This window comes from Anabrus simplex, chromosome 1 (assembly GCF_040414725.1).
Source record: "Anabrus simplex isolate iqAnaSimp1 chromosome 1, ASM4041472v1, whole genome shotgun sequence".
Classification (NCBI taxonomy): Eukaryota; Metazoa; Arthropoda; class Insecta; order Orthoptera; family Tettigoniidae; genus Anabrus; species Anabrus simplex.
The window spans coordinates 217,680,348-217,702,113 of NC_090265.1; the positions used below are offsets into that span (position 1 = coordinate 217,680,348).

Below are 21,766 nucleotides of genomic sequence, written 5' to 3' on the forward strand. Positions count from 1 at the left end.
TTCTTTGTGTGTGTTCATTGGCTGCCACAAAGAAGATGCTTAGAAGTTATGCAGGGAGAAATGACGCCAGAAGGGATCGTGTCAGTAATGCTACGAAGTCAAGAATCTTGGGACCAGGTGGCAGTTTACGTAGAAAATATTCTGTGTCAGAAGAAGAAGGACCTGGATGATTACGACAGACAGTAAAGCAGAAGAAGGAAGATGAAGCACAAGATGCATTAAGAACGACATCCGTCCTGAAGTAATGCGAGAGCGGTTTCCGGCGCGGAGATAAACGTCGTGGGAAAAGGGAGTGTGGTTTTTAGTGGGTAAGAATCTCCACACACTTGTTGAGTGCGGACCCTCACAAGCGTCTTATGAAAGATTTTCCACACTCCCTCGCAAAAAAACTACTACTACTACTACTACTGCTACTACTACTACTACTACTACTACTACTACATATGCAAACACCTTCAGTGAACTAACAGTTGATTGCATAAACAATCAATATGGCTGCCAAATGGGAAGCTCTAATTGTCTGACACTAGTTGACATGATAATAAGCTTTTGGGCTTTTGCCGTGTCAGAAAATAATAGCTTACATAATTCCCTAATCATTATTAGGGGAGTCTTGCTTGTAAACAGACACGATTTTCTTCTGAAGATGCAGAGCAAAGTACTCTACGAAACAAAGAATTTCATCTTGACTTCTGACATGTCAAAATGTCAAAAGCTTATAATAATGTCTACAATTACAGGCTGTGAAATTATCAGTCTGGTTAGCATTAGCTTGGAACACCACATGGCACTTACAGAAAGTGCACTTTGAGTCCAAGTGTTGACTTTATTACAGAATTTAATATCAATAAACTTCAGTTAGACACAACCTACTCAGTTTATCATGTTCCTTAGAACATGGAACATGTTGTATTAAGATCGCATCCAACTGATCATACAGTGATATGGGACACGTGGCAAAGAGGCACAGGTTTAAAAAAAAAAAAAAAAAAATGGTGATGGTACATAAGTTAATTTTCAGGAACTAAGTATTCTGTAGAATAAAAACAATGGCTAGAAACAAATTTGAATAATTCTTTCCTAAATTTTGAACATGGTTTTATATGCTTCATGTAGTCTGGCAATTTATTAAATAAATGTACTCCTGCATAACTCAAACTTGATTCATATAGCTTAGTTTTGTGTGGTTCTATGTGCAGGCTGTGTCTATTTCTAGTCTACTATTATACCTATGTACATCGGAGTTTATGGTGAAACTGTTTACATTCTCCTTCATATATACAAGTGTATGGAAGATATAAAGGCTAGGCAATGGTAAAAAAAAATAAAGTTTAAAGTATGTCATGCAGCTTGTCCTCTTGCCAACACCGGCCATTCCTCTAATTATTTTGTAACTTAAAGATGACTTCTCTATATCGTGAATTCCCCCAGTAAATGATTCCATAGGTTAGTATGGGATGGACGTATGCAAAATACATTATTCAGCAAGCCTCTAAATTAAAACCATTTTTCAAAAGATATTATCATGAAATAAATTCTACTAAGCTTTTTCCCTATAAACTCTGTATGTTTTTCCCAGGTTAATGATTCATCCATCCACAAGCCAAGAAACTTTGCTGATGATGAGGTACTCAACTATGGTCTCTCCAAATGATATTGGACTAATTTCCAAATTTAGATTAATTTTATGGTGAAACCTAATCACAGAAGTATTCTGTTTACTTAAAACTAATTTACTGTCTTCAAGCCAGCTCAGGATATTACTCACTATATTGCCTGCCTTTAATTCTAACCCTTCAGAACTTTATCACCTACAAAAACAATAACATCGTCTGCAAACAAAATTAATTGCACTCCTTGAATATCATCGACAATTTGGACAATATCATTAATAAATACTAAAAAATTAAATGTCCTAAAACTGACCCCTGTGGAACACCATGATCTATGTTTCTGGCACAGGAATACACATTTCTCATAATGTATCAAAACTTCAATTTTCATAATTTTGGAGAAAATGTGGTTTGATTCTCACAAGAAATAACCATGCCAATGTATATGCTCTTTTAACATTGAATTTATTATAATGTTAATCCAAAGAATGTAACACATTGAAGAAGCCCTTAAAATAGGGTAAAACATGTATGCATAATTAACATTTAATAAATAATATTGGCTCCATGGCTAAATGGTTAGCATCCTGGCCTTTGGTCCAAGGGCTTCCAGATTTGATTCCTGGCCAGGCGGCTGGGGATTTTGACCATAATTGGTTAATTCCTATGATTCGAGGACTGGGTGATGGGTGTGAACATTCTTTGTGAACATATGAATTCATCATAGGTAGGGCCTCATCCTCCAAGGTGCACAGGTCACCTTTAGGTGTCGGTTCGAGAGACCAGCACTAGGCGTCTCCAAAGGCCATATGCCATTATTACTGTATAATTAATTTTTTTTCAGAAGTTGCTTTATTGCGATGATGGGATAGGAAAGGGCCAGGAGTGGGAAGGAAGTGGCCATGACCTTAATTAATGTACAGCCCCAGCATTTGCTTGGTGTGAAAATGGGAAACCACAGGAAACAGGGCTGCCAACAGTGGGGTTCCAACCCACTATCTCCCGAATGCAAGCCCACAGCTGCATGCCTAACCGCACGGTCAACTCAGTTTGCATTAAATAACTACTCATTGTAACTGAATAGTTAACTATAGTATTGAATAGGTGGACGTATGCTGAACAAAGGAGAGGGGGGACAAATTATATTTTTACTTCATTTCTTTGTGGATTGCTGTTGCTTCTCTTTCATGGCCCTCGATTCTTATCACTACGGAGTGATTTTTTAACAGATTGCAGAAAATCCTTCTTTCTTGGTATGTGATCTCAATCATGTACAGAATCTTGAATATCTTTGTCCAATTTGTACCATACTGCATTATCGAATACCTTTATAATGATTATTTTGGGATCTATATAACATGATTAGCACTTGATTGCAATTCTGCTCATTTTCATATTTAAAAACTAAACAAACCCAAGGCACAGCTGGCCATTAGGGCCCTGGCCTGCTAAGATGACTGCTGGCAAGCCAGATGGCCTACAGATAGGCCTACTGGAGAGCCACATGGTCAGCGTGACAGCATACTCAGCCATATTGCTTGGTTGAGCCTTCAGTCCAGAATGAAAATCCCTGAACTGGCCAGGAATCAAACCTGGGGCCTCCATGAAAGAGGCAGGCACATTATCGCTACACCACAGGGCTGGCTTTCCTATATTATAAAAAGTCCAAAAGAAGAAGGTACCGTAATAATAATAATAATAATAATAATAATAATAATAATAATAATAATAATAATAATAATAATGGCATGTGACCTGCAGAGGGGCTCAGTGCAGATTTTTCATGCTGAAGACTCCCTATATCTAGCACGTCTAAAATCGTCGGAAGCGGATAAGAACTTGAGCTGAACAAGGGAGTTCGAACAGGAAAGAAAGAGGTAGTATAGTGCCATTCAACTCAGGCTGATCTCTATCGTAGCCAAAAACAAGAGTCAGCAAAACGACAATTCGTTGACCATTTTCCGTACCGGTACGCAACTGTCATAGCCTACCAAACTTAGCTGATGATAGCGAAACATCGGTTTAAAGATTTGGGACAAGCTCTCTCAAACCTTAACGTGAATCAACAATAACGGCACTACCACCAACAATAACGATTTAGAAAAGCGGTATTGCAAAGTATTTCACTCAGTAAGAATAGCATCTTCCGTGGAGTACAATATTGCAATTGTGTTAATTATAAATTTAGTCGCTTCTCACGAGGGTTCCTAAATTCATAGTGGCTCATAACAGCTCACAAGAGAAAACAGGCTGCTACATCACGTGCTTATTTTTATCCCCCACCTCGAACTCCAGGAATACTTTCATTCCTCTTTATCGCGAGCCCCCTCTGGGATCAGCTGTTAAAGCTTATTTCAAGGTTAGGTTCGTTAGTTTGTGGGAGAGACTTGGAGCTGACGGATGAACGACGAATGCATCAAGTAAGTACAGTAATATTTCCTGCTTGAAGGCATGACTTCCGGTCCTACTATGAAACTTATAGTATGAAAATATACTTATTACTTTACTTACAATGTTGTTTTCTTTGTTTCTGTACGTTATTCATTTACTCCAAAACATCAACAGACATATGCGTGGTAAATATTTTAACTTCTGCGTCCATCGAATTGTCGGTATACACTAGATTTCGCACTATTATTTTCCTATTTTCTAAATTTAAATCCGTAAATCGCGTTACTTCTCAATTTTTATGCAACTTAACGTTGGTACCATACCTAACACTGTCATGATATTTGTCGAAGGAATAACAATAACATATAATTTTATAGGCCTATATATGCCGTATTATAACATATTATGTTGAACGTTCCTTCAGTGGCTGTACTTTTTAAGAGACGCCGGAGTGACGGAATTTTGTTTCTATGCCAGTATTACTGCTCAAAGATGCCAGTACTGGTAGCCTAAATTGCTGAAACGGATTTCAGTACGCTTCAAAACTTACTGCGTTGAGATTACCTTCCAGTTCCATGCAGACGATTTATTAATATTATTTGATTTTAATGCTTATAAATGAGGGATTTAAAAAATGTTTCACAAAATGTCATAAAATACAACGCCGAAAATGTATTGAAGCCATTGACGATTCATTCCTATTTGGTAAATATGGAGCCTGCTATTCTGGAAAATATCATAGCAGAGGAAACCTATAGATTATGAGAATATTTGTCTTCCTTGTCTCCAGAAATTCCACACGTCTCGACCAAGGTTGCAGCAGTCGGGTGGCCCTCGCCTAGTCATATGAATTTCCCACCTCTAGTTGAAAGGAAAGTGTACCGATATCAAACGAAATATACCTATGAGTGTAAATAGGTCTATTGTTGCAAGATTTTCAGTGAAATTATATAAGGCACCAGTACTGAGAAATATGATATACGGTAATCTCAACAATAGAATACCGTATGCATGGGCGCCCGCAGAATCTTTTCCTTGGGGCGGGGGCGGCACCTTAATAATTTTCTTGAATATAAAGACCAATATAAAGTCAGCAACATTAAATTGTTTACAGAAATGTCCGGTTATAACAGGTGCTAAATGACTCTCAGTAGCTTAAGTTTATGAAATAATCTGGTATGATATTAAACAATTGAACAAGGACCTTTTTAGACATCCGGGGGGGGGGGGGAGTGCTCCGTCTAGCCTCCCCCCCCCCCGTGCGGGAGCCCATGACCGTATGTTACACCGATAATATCATTCACCACTGATCTGAATTTAAGGCTGTCGCCCAGGTGGCAGATTCCCTCTCAATTGTTTATGTTATGAAGTCGAACTACCTATTATCCAGCTATTTGTTTTTGATTACCATCTTATGGGCAGGTGCCAAATGCTACAGCTTTTTATATTGTCCCCCAGAGATGAGTCTTTCGAGTTGATGCCGCAGGCTATAGGCGACCTGCGCGTCTGTGAAGATGGGACCCTACGTATGTAAATTCTTATGCACAATGCCCAGTCCCCGAACCAGGGTAATTAAATTAATGAAAGTTAAGATCCCCGACCTGGCCGCGAATTGAACCCGGGGCTCCTTGGACCAAACGTCAGCGTACTAACAATTTAGTCACGGAGCCGGACACCGAAAGCCATTGAAGAACATAGTTGAATTTCATGTCCACACAGTCTCAAGTAGTAATCTTTGAACACTTGCAGCTTTCTCAGAAGTATCTCGCGCACTTCCAAAATAGGTCTACTTTTTATATTTTGTCTAATGCTCTGGGAATAATAATAATAATAATAATAATAATAATAATAATATAATTAAGCACGTTTATTCAGTGGCGTGCACTGAACTTTGTATTAACATTTTCTAATGATTCCTTAGAACGCTTTTTATAACTTAAAAAAAATTGCGAGCGTCTAAGCCAAGTACAGTACGCGACACTTTTCTTGAGCCCTAAACTCCATAGTGCTGAATGGGAACTAGGGCTCAAGAAAAGGTCCGCGTACTCTACAGCTGTCTCGACAATCCGCTCCAGTGAGCTGGGTTTCCTTGCCGGTGCAAAAGAGAGCTACCCCAGCGAAATTTAAGGTCGCTTGGTTGACGCATGCACTTGAAGCTTCTTTGTCCTGGTAGCTGGGTGGAGCTGTAGGCCCTCCCCCGACAGCAATTTACGGCACAGGCCAGCTAGCTTAGGTAAGATAATGTTAGTTTTAATACTTGACACTGGAAATATTCAGTGCCACGCACTAGAGACTGCAAGAAAAGTATCAACATCTTAACAGTATAGCCACTTGCACATCGTCTTGCTAATAAAAATAGAGCCAGAATATGAAATCACTTGTTATATGGAAGAATATATTTTAGTCCTGAGTTTCGGCATGTAGGCCTATACAGTTTCTTCGAGCAATTCATTGATGGCACGTGTAGAGATAGCCGCAGAAAAATATGTAGGGTGCCCAGCATAAACACATTACAAGGTCTTATAGCGACGATGGGACAGGAAGGGGCTAGGAGTGGAAAGGAAGCGGCCGTGGCCTTAATTAAGGTACAGCCCCAGCATTTGCCTGGTGTGAAAATGGGAAACCACGGAAAACCCTTTTCAGGGCTGCCGACAGTGGGGTTCGAACCCACTATCTCCCGAATACTGGATACTGGCCGCACTTAAGCGACTGCAGCTATCGAGCTCGGTTAAGCGCGAAGTAAAATAATTTTGTATTTGGATGTCTGTGATGGTGGTATATAGTGAATTTTTGTAGTGTTCCTCTTGAATTATAGGTGAAGGTTTCGCGAGTTCTGTGGCATTCTTCATGAATATAACGTGCGTTATACGTCGTGACAAATATTTTCCCTCGATTGTCGTTGATGCACGTACACTCAGTATGCGAGTGAAACTATAAAATTTCAGTGACGGTAAAATGCCAGTTAAATTTTGCTGATTAGGCTTTTTAAGTAAAAAAACATATAGTTAGTCCAAGAGTATTTTTGTGTAAACCATGACTGTACAAAATATCACGAAGCGTGAAGATGAAACTGTAAGTACCGGTACATTGTTTAAAATGATGGTGTCATCACTGTCGTGGATATCAATGTGGAAGTATGTCTGAGCGTGTAGTTGAAAATATTCTTGAAAGATCTTTCTCAGGAAAACGAAGCCTTATAAAGTGGTAATGTTGACTTTAGAAAGTTTAGTGGGGCTACGAAGGTTTATATTTTAAAAACTTTTTTGCAGCTGGGGTAATGAAGATGTTCACCGCACGCCACTGCGTTTATTGTTATTAAGCACGTCTGTTGGCCATGATCGTTAAGGCGTCACTTCTATATGATCTGACACGGTGATTAGCCGGTTCGAGTCCCGTTTGTCGAAAGAAAAGTCACCATCAGAATGTTGGCCGGAGGGTAGGAGAGGTGGTGGTATACACTTTGTAATCAGTAGATTGTGTGTCAAAAGCGTGGATTCAATTCCAAAACCTCTCCGCAGTGTTCATTTGGACGCTGTTAATTGCGATTCGTCCGTCGGATGGCGACGTTAAGCCTTAAGCAGATCCCTTGGTGCTTTTCGACAGGAGTAGGCTATGTGCCGGCACTGGGTTTCGCCATCTCCCTTCCTACTATCGTATATCTCGTCATTCACTTCATCTCATTAATACTCTGACGAGGTTGATGTTAGGAAAGGCATCTGATCATAAAAACTCGCTACCGGTACGAAGATTCATCACAATTCATACCCGACCTCGCAGAGAAACGGGACATTGGTTGGACATTTATTTATTTATTTATTTATTTATTTATTTATTTATTTATTTATTTATTTATTTATTTATTTATTTATTTATTTATTTATTTATTTCATTTTTCAGTGTCAGTGAATTGCTGGATGGTCCAATACACGAACCTGTTAAATAATAACAATGGCGAATGGCGTCCGGAGAGTCCTGGTGCGGGTCTTTCGAGTTGACACACATGGGCGACCTGCGCGTTTGTGAGGATGGGGCGATACACAGAACGATATATCATCTTGAAGGAGGCTCAGTATCCAGTCTCCGAACCAGATGAATTAACCAATGAACGTTAAACTCCCCGACCCGGCTAGGAATCGAATCCGGGACCCCTTGGACCAAAGGCCAGCATGCTAACCAATTAGTCACTGAGTCGGACATCTTTAAATTCTGAAGAATCTTGAACTTCACAAACTGATTTCCTTACCGTTCGCAGTGTTCCAGCCTGCCTAGTGGCCATGATCATTAAGGCTTCAAGTATCTATGGTCTAGCACAGTGGTTAGCCGATTCAAGTCCCTTTGGTGGAAAAAAAGGGTCACCTTCAGAATGCTGGCCGGCTAGGGTGGTATGAAAATTATAATTATTAGACTGCGTTCCAAAAGCCTGGATCAGTTCCAAACCTCTCCGCCAGTGTTGAGGGCACATGACGTTGTTGATGATGATTCGTCCGTCAAATTGAGATGTTAAGCCTTGAGCAGACCCCTTGGTGTTATTCGACAGGAGTAGAGTATTATTTGTTTAGCCCTACCCGTATCTCATTATCAGACGTGCATGTCACCCATGGGTGTCAAATAAAAACCTGCATCAGGCGAGCCGAACATATTCTTTAGAGACACCGGCACTAAAAGTCATACGTTAAATAAATAAATAAATGAATAAATAAATGTCCCAAAGCCAAATGATTTCTTTACTAGCCCCAGTTCATTCCACTATTTATGAATAAGCACACCACCTCACCTCTCACTTCTGAAGCTGAACTAACAAAGACTTTTTTGCTATTTGCTTTACGTCGCACCGACACAGATATGTCTTACGGCGACGATGGGATAGGAAAGGCCTAGGAATTATAAGGAAGCGGCCTTGGCCTTAGTTAAGGTACAGCCCCGGCATTTGCCTGGTATGAAAATGGGAAACCACGGAAAACCATCTTCAGGGCTGCCGACAGTGGGGCTCGAATCCACTATCTCCCGATTACTGGATACTGGCCGCACTTAAGCGACTGCAGCTATCGAGCTCGGTGTAACAAAGACTAAGAAGGTTATTCCTTCCCTTCAGAAGGTTTGATCTAAACAATTAACGTCTATTTACACAGTTAATATAGTAGGTCGTATTCAGTACATACTAGTAGTATAATTGGACAGTTCTGCGGCACCTCCGCCGCCGCACGCCTCCGCCCGCCGCCGCCTCCGCCGCCGCCGCCCGCGGGAAATTTGAATTTTGGCGGGAAATTTGAATTTTGGCGCGAGATTTGAATTTGTAAACAAAGCCACGTGCTTTTTGACAGCTGTCATCGACAACAACGCATCGCTAACCTCACTGCTGCCATCTTGACGGGCCTAAACCTCACTAGTGCCAACTTAACCTAACTAGCGCGAGGTAAACAAAGCCACGTGCTTTTTGACAGCCACGTGCTTTTTGACAGACAACAACGCATCGCTAACCTCAGTACTGCAATCTTGACGGACCTAAACCTCAGTAGTGCCAACTTAACCTCACTAGCATGAGGTAAACAAAGCCACGTGTTTTTTGACAGACAACAACGCATCGCTAACCTCAGTACTGCCATCTTGACGGGCCTAAACCTTAGTGATACCAACTTAACCTCACTAGCATGAGGTAAACAAAGCCACGTGTTTTTTGACAGCCACGTGCCTTTTTGACAGCTGTCATCCGCCATCTTTAATCCAGAGAGCACCGTGCTGCCCTCTTTATCGTAGTAGATGTAAATTCATCACCTGTCATCGGCAGTGCCGCCATCTTGACGGGTCTAAACCTTAGTGCTACCAACTTAACCTCACTAGCGCGAGATAAACAAATCCACGTGCAGCTGTCATCCACCATCTTTGAGCATCGTGCTGCCCTCTTTAGCTACTTACCTTTGAAATGTGGTACGTCACAGCTGTCATCCGCCATCTTGCATCCGAAACCTCAGTGCTGCACTCTATGTGGTGACGGCAAATTCCACGTTCTCTTGTTTGGAAACAAAGCCACGTGCAGCTGTCATCCGCCATCTTTAATCACCGTGCTGCCCTCTTTAGCTACTTACCTTTGACAGTTGTCATCCGCCATCTTGCATCGCAAACCTCAGTGCTGCGCTCTATGTAGTGGCGGCAAATTCTACGTGCTCTTGTTTGGAAACAAATTCACGTGCTATTTTTCTGACAGCTGTCATCCGCCATCTTTAATCCATAGAGCACCGTGCTGCCCTCTTTAGCTACTTACCTTTGAAATATGGTACGTCACAGCTGTCATCCGCCATCTTTAATCCAGAGAGAACAGTGCTGCAATCTATGTGGTGGCGGCAAATTCCACGTGCTTTACACGTGCTATTTTTCTGACAGCTGTCATCCGCCATCTTTAATCCATAGAGCACCGTGCTGCCCTCTTTAGCTACTTACCTTTGAAATATGGTACGTCACAGCTGTCATCCGCCATCTTTAATCCAGAGAGAACAGTGCTGCAATCTATGTGGTGGCGGCAAATTCCACGTGCTTTACAAATCAACATGCTTTTTTGACAGCTGTCAATCGCCATCTTTAATCACCGTGCTGCCATCTATGTGGTGGCGGTAAATTCCACATGCTTTACAAACTTATATGCTTTTCTGACAGCTGTCATCCGCCATCTTTAATCTAGAGAGAACAGTGCTGCCCTCTATGTGGTGGCGGCAAATTCCACCTGCTCTTGTTTGGAAACAAAGCCATGTGCTTTTTTGACAGCTGTCATCCGCCATCTTTAATCAACAGAGCACCGTGCTGCTATCATGCGGGCAATTTCATCACCTATCACCCGCCTTTTTGACAGCCGTCATCCGCCATCTTTAATCAACAGAGCACAGTGCTGCACTCTATGTGGTGGCGGCAATTTGAAAAATTCTATGTGCTCTTGTTGGGAAACAAAGCCACGTGCTTTTTTGACACTGTCATCCGCCATCTTTGAGCACTATGCTGCGGGCAATTTCGTCAGCTGTCATCCGCCATCTTTAATCCAGAGAGAACAGTGCTGCACTCTATGTGGTGGCGGTAAATTCTATGCGCTTTACAAACCTATATGCTTTTCTGACAGCTGTCATCCGCCATCTTTAATCCAGAGAGAACAGTGCCGCCCTCTATGTGGTGACGGCAAATTCCACGTGCTCTACAAAGCCATGTGCAGCTGTCATCCGCCATCTTTAATCACCGTGCTGCCCTCTATGTGGTGACGGCAAATTCCACGTGCTCTTGTTTTTGGAAACAAAGCCATGTGCTTTTTTGACAGCTGTCATCCGCCATCTTGCATCACAAACCTCGGTGCTACACTCTATGTGGTGGCGGCAAATTCTAAATGCTTTACAAACCTATGTGCTTTTCTGACAGCTGTCATCCGCCATCTTTAGGCTGTAAATCTATGATTCACGTGTTAGAAGTTGTAAAACAGATTCTTAATCCGAGTTCTTTGACGTCAGGAAGGGCAACCGGTTGAAAACCATAGTGTATGAGGCTAGATACTGCCAGTTTTGCATCAGGAAGGGCGACTAGTCTTAAAACAAATTCTTGCGATTTAAAATCTTAGTCAGGAAGGGCATCCGGCCGTAAAACAATAGTTCGTGATTTAAAATCTAAGAAGTGCATCTAGCTGTAAATCCCCGATTCCCGTGTTAGACGTTGTAAAACAGATTCTTAATCCGAGTTGTCGGGAAGGGCAACCGGTTGAAAACTATAGTGTATGAGGTTAGATACTGCTAGTTATGCATCAGGAAGGACAACTCAACAAATTCATGTGATTTAAACACATTTTTTATTCCCAAGAGAATCGAACCCGAGACTACCGGGTGAGAGGCATGCATACTGTAGGCTATAGATTTGTTCTACAGTCCTCGAAGTATCGGCACAGTCATTCTGAGCGAGTTGTGTGGAATGCATGTGTTAGCTGAAATTGTACACGTATCTTCCGGCTCAACCTTGAACGAGGACACGGCGTGCTTGTAACTCGCGAACGTCTTCTTAGCTGAGTAGCATGTAAGCTCTTAAAACACAGTACTAATTAAGGTTGTAAAATATTCTGAAATAGTCCTCCTCTGTAGTGCAGTAGTTAGTGTAATTAGCTGCTACCCTCGGAGGTCCGAGTTCGATTCCTGGCTCTGCCACGGAATGTGTAGCATTTAGCCTATGTAAGTTCCTAACGTAAAATATCATGATTGTACGGAGAGGTTAAAACACACACAGTGCCTACTCCTATCGAAAGAACCTGCACGGTACCGGCATGTAAGCTTCTCCTGGTGAAGGAGCCTGCACATGGTTTAACGCCTCCTATCAACAGCCCTTACATAATGCTGGCTTTTTTGCACACTCCGCCTCACACCATAGTTTTACGACCGGCTGCCCTTCCTGACTAGGATTTTAAATCGCAGTATACGCGATAAATTTGTTGTAGCGGGTTTTATAACTAGATATCCCGGTACCGACACATAGCCTACTCCTACCAAAGAAGCCTGCACAAGGCTTATTGCCTCCATCCGACAAATGAATCACCGTCAAGTCTTGTACTCAAAAAGTCATTTTCGAGGGAGTCTGCACAAGGTTTAACGTCCTCACACTATAGTTTTATACGACCGGTTGCCCCTCCTGACGGATTTTAAATCGATATCCCGACATAGCCTACTCCTACCGAAGAAGCCAGCTTAACACCCCCATCCAACAAATGAATCACCCTCAAACACTCTTCAATCATTCTCGCTACTTCGGAAGATAGCGGGTTCGAACTGGAAGCCGTAAATGTTAGGCGAGGGACCTGTGCGATCGTCATAACATGATCTAGCTAGATGCCCTTCCCGACGGCATAAGTTACCAGGATTTGAATCGCGTACCCCGACTAGAAGAAGCCTGCACATAGCTTAACGCCTCCATCCGACAAATGAATCACCCTCAACATTCTTCAATCATTCTCGCTACTTCGGTAGATAGCGGGTTCGAACTAGAAGCCGTAAATGCTAGGCGAGGGGCCTGCGCGATCGTCATTACATGATCTAGCTTTAGCTCGATACCTACAGGTAAGGAATACCGCGTATGTACCCTCGAGAAGTCGAGGATCACACGCTAACTTTCCAAGGATCGAACTCTTAAATTCTGACACCTCGGCATCAACAGGAGGTTCGAATACGTCAGCCTGCAGGACTATAGGCGGGAGCTCTTGTTGCATTCGTTCCGACTGTACCGCAGTTGCCAGCTCAGCGATTTTTCCACATCCGCTTGGTAACAAGCAGAATATTTAGCCGCTGCAGTCTGCGCGAAGTGCTCACAGTTCTCTGTATGCGTTTATTACGTACACACACATCTCCCGTCTGCTGTGAATATTATTCTTCAGCCTTTATCTTAAGGTAAGGTAGAACTGTTAGTTACTTTTTTATTTGCAAAGCAACTTCTACGCTGGACATCTACATTCATATATGTTTATTCTTTTTTAGGTACCGTTCGAAAGTACGCAATTTTATTCATCCCAGTAACAGCCTGCAGCACGTGCATTTTTAAAGGTATGTTTTCGAACTTTGAGTTGTAAAGATAATTAGGTTAGATGATGCACCCTACACTACATTCATATATGTTTCTTCTTTTTTTTTAGGTACGACCAGAATATTATCATTCGAGTTTCAGGCTTGAACGCACGCATTTTATACATCCGAGTAACAGTTTGCAGCGCGAAGATTTTAAGGTATGTCTGACCTCTATTCGTTGAAACTTGGTTTCTTCTAAAACATCGTAACTTTAGTCTATTGATAAATAGTTGTTCTCTTTAATCCTCACGCGGGGTACGTACATAGCTATGTCTGCCCTCAACAGGTTGAAACTTGGTTTCTTCTAAAACATCATAACTTTAAGCAATTGAGTTGTTCTCTTCAACCCCCATACTATAGACGTGGTATAATTTCAAACACGTACACATAGCTATGTCTGACCTCAACGCGTTGAAACTTGGTTTCTTCTAAAACATCATAACTTTAGTCTATTGATAAATAGTTGTTCTCTTTAATCCTCGCGCTATAGACGTGGTATAATTTCAAACACATTCACATAGCTATGTCAGCCCTCAACAGGCTGAAACTTGGTTTCTTCTAAAACATCGTAACTTTAAGCTATTCATAAACAGTTGTTCTCTTCAACCCACATACTATAGACGAGGAATAATTTCAAACACGCGCACATAGCTATGTCTGCCCTCAACAGGCTGAAACTTGGTTTCTTCTAAAACATCATAACTTTAAGCTATTCATAAATAGTTGTTCTTGCATACTATAGACGAGGAATAATTTCAAACACGCGCACATAGCTATGTCTGCCCTCAACAGGTTGAAACTTGGTTTCTTCTAAAACATCATAACTTTAGAGTATTGATAAATAGTTGTTCTCTTCAACCCGCATACTGTAGACGTGGTATAATTTCAAACACGCGCACATAGCTATGTCTGCCCTCAACAGGCTGAAAATTGGTTTCTTCTAAAACATTGTAACTTTAGTCTATTGATAAATAGTTGTTCTTGCATACTATAGACGAGGTATAGCTATGTCTGACCTCAACGGGTTGAAAGCTGGTTTCTTCCGAACATCGTAACTTTAGTCTATTGATAAATAGTTGTTCTCTTCAATCATCATGCTATAGACGTGGTATAATTTCTACACGTACACATAGCTATGTCTGACCTCAACGGGTTGATACTTGGTTTCTTCTAAAACATCATAACTTTAGTCTATTGATAAATAGTTGTTCTCTTTAATCCTCGTGCTATAGACGTGGTACAATTTCAAACACGCGCACACATAGCTATGTCTGCCCTCAACAGGCTGAAACTTGGTTTCTTCTAAAACATCGTAACTTTAGAGTATTGATAAATAGTTGTTCTCTTTAATCCTCACGCTATAGACGTGGTATAATTTCAAACACGTGTGCATAGCTATGTCTACCCTCAACGGGCTGAAACTTGGTTTCTTCCGAACATCGTAACTTTAGTCTATTGATAAATAGTTGTTCTTGCATACTATAGACGAGGTATAGCTATGTCTGCCCTCAACGGGCTGAAACTTGGTTTCTTCCGTAACTTTAGAGTATTGATAAATAGTTGTTCTCTTTAATCCTCACGCTATAGACGTGGTATAATTTCAAACACGCACACATAGCTATGTCTGACCTCAACGGGTTGAAACTTGGTTTCTTCCGAACATCGTAACTTTAGTCTATTGATAAATAGTTGTTCTCTTCAATCCTCATACTATAGACGTGGTATAATTTCAAACACGTGTACATAGCTATGTCTGTCCTCAACGGGCAGAAACTTGGTTTCTTCTAAAACATCGTAACTATAGTCTATTGATAAATAGTTGTTCTCTTCAATCTTCACGCTATAGACGGGGTATAATTTCAAACACGCGCACATAGCTATGTCTGTCCTCAACAGGCTGAAACTTGGTTTCTTCTAAAACATCGTAACTTTAAAACTTGGTTTCTTCCGAACATCGTAACTTTAGTCTATTGATAAATAGTTATTGTCTTTAATCTGCATGCCATAGAAGAGGATAATCTTATAATTTCAAACTCACAGCAATGTCTGACCTGTACAGATTCAAACTTGGTTTCTTCTGAACATCGTAAGTTTAGTCTATTGGTAAATAGTTATTCTCTTCAATCCTCATGCCATAGAAGAGGTTAATCTTATAATTTCAAACTTACAGCAATGTCTAACCTCTATAGGTTAGAACTTGGTTTCTTCCGAACACCGTAACTTTAGTCTATTGATAGAATAGTTATTTTCTTTAATCTGCATGCCATAGAAGGGGATAATCTTATAATTTCAAACTCACAGCAATGTCTAACCTGTACAGGTTCAAACTTGGTTTCTTCTGAACATCGTAACTTTAGTCTATTGGTAAATAGTTATTCTCTTCAATCCTCATGCCATAGAAGAGGTTAATCTTATAATTTCAAACTTACAGCAATGTCTAACCTCTATAGGTTGGAACTTGGTTTCTTCCGAACACCGTAACTTTAGTCTATTGATAAATAGTTATTTTCTTTAATCTGCATGCCATAGAAGAGGATAATCTTATAATTTCAAACTCACAGCAATGTCTGACCTGTACAGGTTCAAACTTGGTTTCTTCTGAACATCGTAACTTTAGTCTATTGGTAAATAGTTATTCTCTTCAATCCTCATGCCATAGAAGAGGTTAATCTTATAATTTCAAACTTACAGCAATGTCTGACCTGTACAGGTTGAAACTTGGTTTCTTCCGAACATCGTAACTTTAGTCTATTGGTAAATAGTTATTCTCTTCAATCCTCATGCCATAGAAGAGGTTAATCTTATAATTTCAATCTTACAGCAATGTCTAATCTCTATAGGTTGAAACTTGGTTTCTCCTGAACGTCGTAACATTAGTCTAATGATAAATAGTTGTTCTCTTCAATCTTTCATGCTGTAGAAGAGGTTAATCTTATAGTTTCAAACTCACAGCAATGTCTAACCTGTACAGGTTCAAACTTGGTTTCTTCCGAACATAGCAACTTTAGTCTATTGATAAATAGTTGTTCTCTTTCAATCTTTCATGCTGTAGATGAGGTTAATCTTATAATTTCAAACTCACAGCAATGTCTGACCTGTACAGGTTCAAACTTGGTTTCTTCTGAACATCGTAACTTTAGTCTATTGGTAAATAGTTATTCTCTTCAATCCTCACGCCATAGAAGAGGTTAATCTTATAATTTCAAACTTACAGCAATGTCTAACCTCTATAGGTTGGAACTTGGTTTCTTCCGAACACCGTAACTTAAGTCTATTGATAAATAGTTATTTTCTTTAATCTGCATGCTATAGAAGAGGTTAATCTTATAATTTCAATCTTACAGCAATGTCTAATCTCTATAGGTTGAAACTTGGTTTCTCCTGAACGTCGTAACATTAGTCTAATGATAAATAGTTGTTCTCTTCAATCTTTCATGCTGTAGAAGAGGTTAATCTTATAGTTTCAAACTCACAGCAATGTCTAACCTGTACAGGTTCAAACTTGGTTTCTTCCGAACATAGCAACTTTAGTCTATTGATAAATAGTTGTTCTCTTTCAATCTTTCATGCTGTAGATGAGGTTAATCTTATAATTTCAAACTCACAGCAATGTCTGACCTGTACAGGTTCAAACTTGGTTTCTTCCGAAGATAGCAACTTTAGTCTATAGGTAAATAGTTATTCTCTTCAATCTTTCACGCTGTAGAAGAGGTTAATCTTATAATTTCAAACTCGCAGCCATGTCTGACCTCTATAGGTTGAAACTTGCTTTCTTCCGATCATAGCAACTTTAGTCTATAGATAAATAGTTATTCTCTTCAATCTTTCATGCTGTAGAAGTGGTTAATCTTATAATTTCAAACTCATAGCCATGTCTGACCTCTATAGGTTGAAACTTGCTTTCTTCCGAACATCGTAACTCTAGGCTAGCACACTTACCCTTTTATATCCTATTATTACTATGTGTGATGCAAGTGCTAACGCTACATTTATATATTTATTCTTTTTAGAAAAACCATGGAGAAGATTAACCAGCTAGGTCATATTTCAACTCCAACTACCAAGCCGTTAACAAGTCTACCGCTAAATGAGCAATTTAAAGTAATTTCACTACGAAGATTAAAAACGAAATTTGGAGAAAGGATTTTATGTGTCTGCGAAGACTTTCAAGTTTTTTTACCTAATAGATTTAGCGTGCTAACTGATTTAGAAATAGAAGAACTAAATCAACGTTCTATTTTCATTATATATCACGGCATAGAGAACAAATCTTGTGTTATTAGTTTTACTGATGCGTAAAAGCATGTACATACAAGAATTACATCGAGAAAGCAAAAGTATGCAAACATCACTACAAGTAAAATCATTCATGATAAAACTAGTACATACAAGATGTGAATAAATACTGTAGAATTGGCATATTCTTTTATTTTAGATTAGGTATTACCTTCTCCTCCTACTCCTTCCTCTCGAAGAAGAAGAATAAGAGCAAGAAAGAAGATGTTGATTAAATTCGTAAGTATGTTATCGTCTAGCATAGTAAGTATGTTGAGAAGAGATTTTTTTCCTAAACTGTGCTTGATTCTAGTCTTGTAATATAGTGTACTACAACATCGCACTATAGTATGTGTATATATGTTTTTTGAACAGTGGTATGTATTCAAGTCTAAACTTGCACACTCTCGCTTTGCGATGCATGTTCGATAAAGATGTACCTTGACAGAGTAAGTAAAGGTAAAGGAAGTTATACACATCAATTAATGTTCTGATCACATGTTAAGGTTAACGACATCGAGTGCAGTGTTCGATTCTAGTCTTGATCACTTATCTAGTGTTTTGAGCACATCAATTAATGTTCTGATTACATGTTAAGGTTAACAACATCGAGTGCAATGTTCGATTCTAGTCTTGCTATGTTTTAATCTCATTTCATATTCTAATCACATGTTGAAGTTAACAACATCGAGTGCAGTGTTTGATTCTAGTCTTGTTATGTTTTACAATCTTGTTTTTTTGCAATGCATGTTCGATAGAGGTGTACCTTGAAAGAGTAGGAAGAGTTCGATTCTAGTCCTGCTATGTTTGAACCTGATTTAATGTTCTAATCACATGTTGAAGTTAACATCAAGTGCAGTGTTCGATTCTAGTCTTGTTATGTTTTACAATCTTGCTTTTGCAATGCACGTTCGATAGAGATGTACCTTCACTGAGCAGGAAGAGCAGCTCAGTAAGTATGTTGAGAAGAGAATTTTTTGTTTTTCTAAACAGTGCTTGATTCTAGTCTCGCAATGCTGTGTTCTGCAACATCGAGCACTAGTATGCAGTTCAAGTTGTAATAAGTTTTGAACAGTAGTATGTGTGTGTTCAAGTCTAAACATGTGTCACTGCGGGTATGCGAGCGGATAACAGCTGACGAAATTGCCCCGCATAGGGCAGCACGGTGCTCTGTTCATTAAAAGATAGCAGATGACAGCTAACGAAATTGCCTGCATGATAGCAGCATAGTGCCCTGTTGGTTAAAGATGGCAGATGACACCTGTCAAAAAGCACATGGCTTTGCTTCCAAACAAGAGCACGTGGAATTTACCACCACCACATAGAGGGCAGCACGGTGATTAAAGTTGGCGGATGACAGCTGTCAAAAAAGCACATAGCTTTGTTTCCAAACAAGAGCGCGTAAAATTTTTCACCACCACATTTCAAAGGTATCTAGCTAAAGAGGGTAGCACGGTGCTCAAAGATGGCGGATGATAGCTAACAGAACTTTTCAAATTGCCCGCTACTACGTGCTTAAGGTAGTAGCCATAAAGAGGGCAGCACGGTGTTCTGCGGATTAAAGATGGCGGATGACAGCTGACGAAATTGCCAGCAGCATGGTGCTCTGTTGATTAAAGATGGCGGATGACAGCTGTCAAAAAGCACATGGCTTTGTTTCCAAACAAGAGCACGTAGAATTTGCTGTCACTACATTTCAAACTAAAGATTGCAGCACTGTTCTCGCCACCGGGACAGCACTGTTCTCTCTGGATTAAAAGCTTTGTTTCCAAACAAGAGCACGTAGAATTTGCCGTCACCACATAGAGGGCAGCACGGTGATTAAAGATGGCGGATGACAGCTGTCAAAAAAGCACATGGCTTTGTTTCCAAAAACAAGAGCACGTGGAATTTGCCGTCACCACATAGAGGGCAGCACGGTGATTAAAGATGGCGGATGACAGCTGCACATGGCTTTGTAGAGCACGTGGAATTTGCCGTCACCACATAGAGGGCGGCACTGTTCTCTCTGGATTAAAGATGGCGGATGACAGCTGTCAGAAAAGCATATAGGTTTGTAAAGCGCATAGAATTTACCGCCACCACATAGAGTGCAGCACTGTTCTCTCTGGATTAAAGATGGCGGATGACAGCTGTCAGAAAAGCGCATAGGTTTGTAAACCACGTGGAATTTACCACCACCACATAGAGGGCAGCACTGTTCTCAAAGACGGCGGATGACGGCTGTCAGAAAAGCGCATAGGTTTGTAAACCACTTGGAATTTGCCACCGCTACATAGAGGGCAGCACTGTTCTCAAAGATGGCGGATGACGTCTGTCAGAAAAGCGCATAGGTTTGTAAACCACTTGGAATTTGCCACCGCTACATAGAGGGCAGCACTGTTCTCAAAGATGGCGGATGACGGCTGTCAGAAAAGCGCATAGGTTTGTAAAGCACTTGGAATTTGCCACCACCACATAGAGTGCAGCACTGTTCTCAAAGATCGCGGATGACAGCTGACGAAATTGCCCGCAGCACAGTGCTCAAAGATGGCGAATGACAGCTGTCAAAAAAGCACGTGGCTTTGTTTCCCAACAAGAGCACATAGATTTTTTCAAATTGCCGCCACCACATAGAGTGCAGCACTGTGCTCTGTTGATTAAAGATGGCGGATGACAGCTGTCAGAAAAAAGCACGTGAGTTTGTTTCCAAACAAGAGCATGTAGAATTTGCCGCCACCACATAGAGGGCAGCACGGTGCTCTCATGATTAAAGATGGCTGCTGTCACGTGGAATTGCCTGCCACCACAAAAGAGGGTAGCACGGTGCTCAAAGATGGCTGCTAACAAAAAGCATTTTTCAAATTATCCGCCACCACATTTCAAAGGTAAGTAGCTAAAGAGGGCACCACTGTGCTCTATAGATTAAAGATGGCGGATGGTAGCTGTCGAAAAAGCACGTGAGTTTTTTCCAAACAAGAGCACGTGGAATTTTTCAATTTGCCGCCACCACATAGAGGGCTGCACTGTTCTCTCTGGATTAAAGATGGCTGCTTGTCGAAAAGCATTTTTCAAATTATCCGCCACCACATTTCAAAGGTAAGTAGCTAAAGAGGGCAGCACTGTGCTCTATAGATTAAAGATGGCGGATGACAGCTATCAAAAAAGCACGTGGCTTTGTTTATCTCGCGCTAGTTAGGTTAAGTTGGTACTACTGCGGTTTAGGCCCGTCAAGATAGCAGTACTGAGGTTAGCGATGCGTTGTTGTCTGTCAAAAAGCACGTGGCTTTGTTTACAAATCTGTCGAAAAGCACGTGGCTTTGTTTACCTCATGCTAGTGAGGTTAAGTTGGTACCACTAAGGTTAGGCCCGTCAAGATGGCAGTACTGAGGTTAGCGATGCGTTGTTGTCTGTCAAAAAGCACGTGGCTGTCAAAAAACACGTGGCTTTGTTTACCTCATGCTAGTGAGGTTAAGTTGGCACTAGTGAGGTTTAGGCCCGTCAAGATGTCAGCAGTGAGGTTAGCGTTGCGTTGTTGTCGATGACAGCTGTCAAAAAGCACGTGGCTTTGTTTACAAATTCAAATCTCGCGCCAAAATTCAAATTTCCCGCCAAAATTCAAATTTCCCGCGGGCGGCGGCGGCGGAGGAGGAGGCGGGCGGAGGTGCCGCAGAACTGTCCAATTATACTACTCATACTGAAGATATGTTAAGTACAGAACAAAAATGGCCAACCGGACACCAGCGGGATTCGAACCCACAACCTCCCAATTTCGCGTCGGTTGCTGTATCCAGCTGAGCCATGATGGCCTCGGTCATATTTGTTCTGTTGGAAAGGATGTAAGCTACAACTCTGGCACTACTGCCATCACACTGTAGTGCGTGCAAGTTGCCTGTTATGGGCCAAGTCAGATTCTATCAAGCCACACTTAATATGTGGAAA

General features: G+C 40.9%; 1 protein-coding gene across 1 annotated transcript in view; it reads left to right on the forward strand.

Annotated features, from left to right (window-relative positions):
* CREG (Cellular Repressor of E1A-stimulated Genes) overlaps window positions 1-21,766 on the forward strand; it is a 182,994-nt gene that overhangs the window by 19,632 nt on the left and 141,596 nt on the right. Inside the window, exon 2 of the mRNA XM_067140685.2 lies at window positions 3,846-4,033. Coding sequence (XP_066996786.2) covers window positions 3,846-4,033 — 188 coding nt within the window. The remainder of the gene's footprint in view (window positions 1-3,845; window positions 4,034-21,766) is intronic.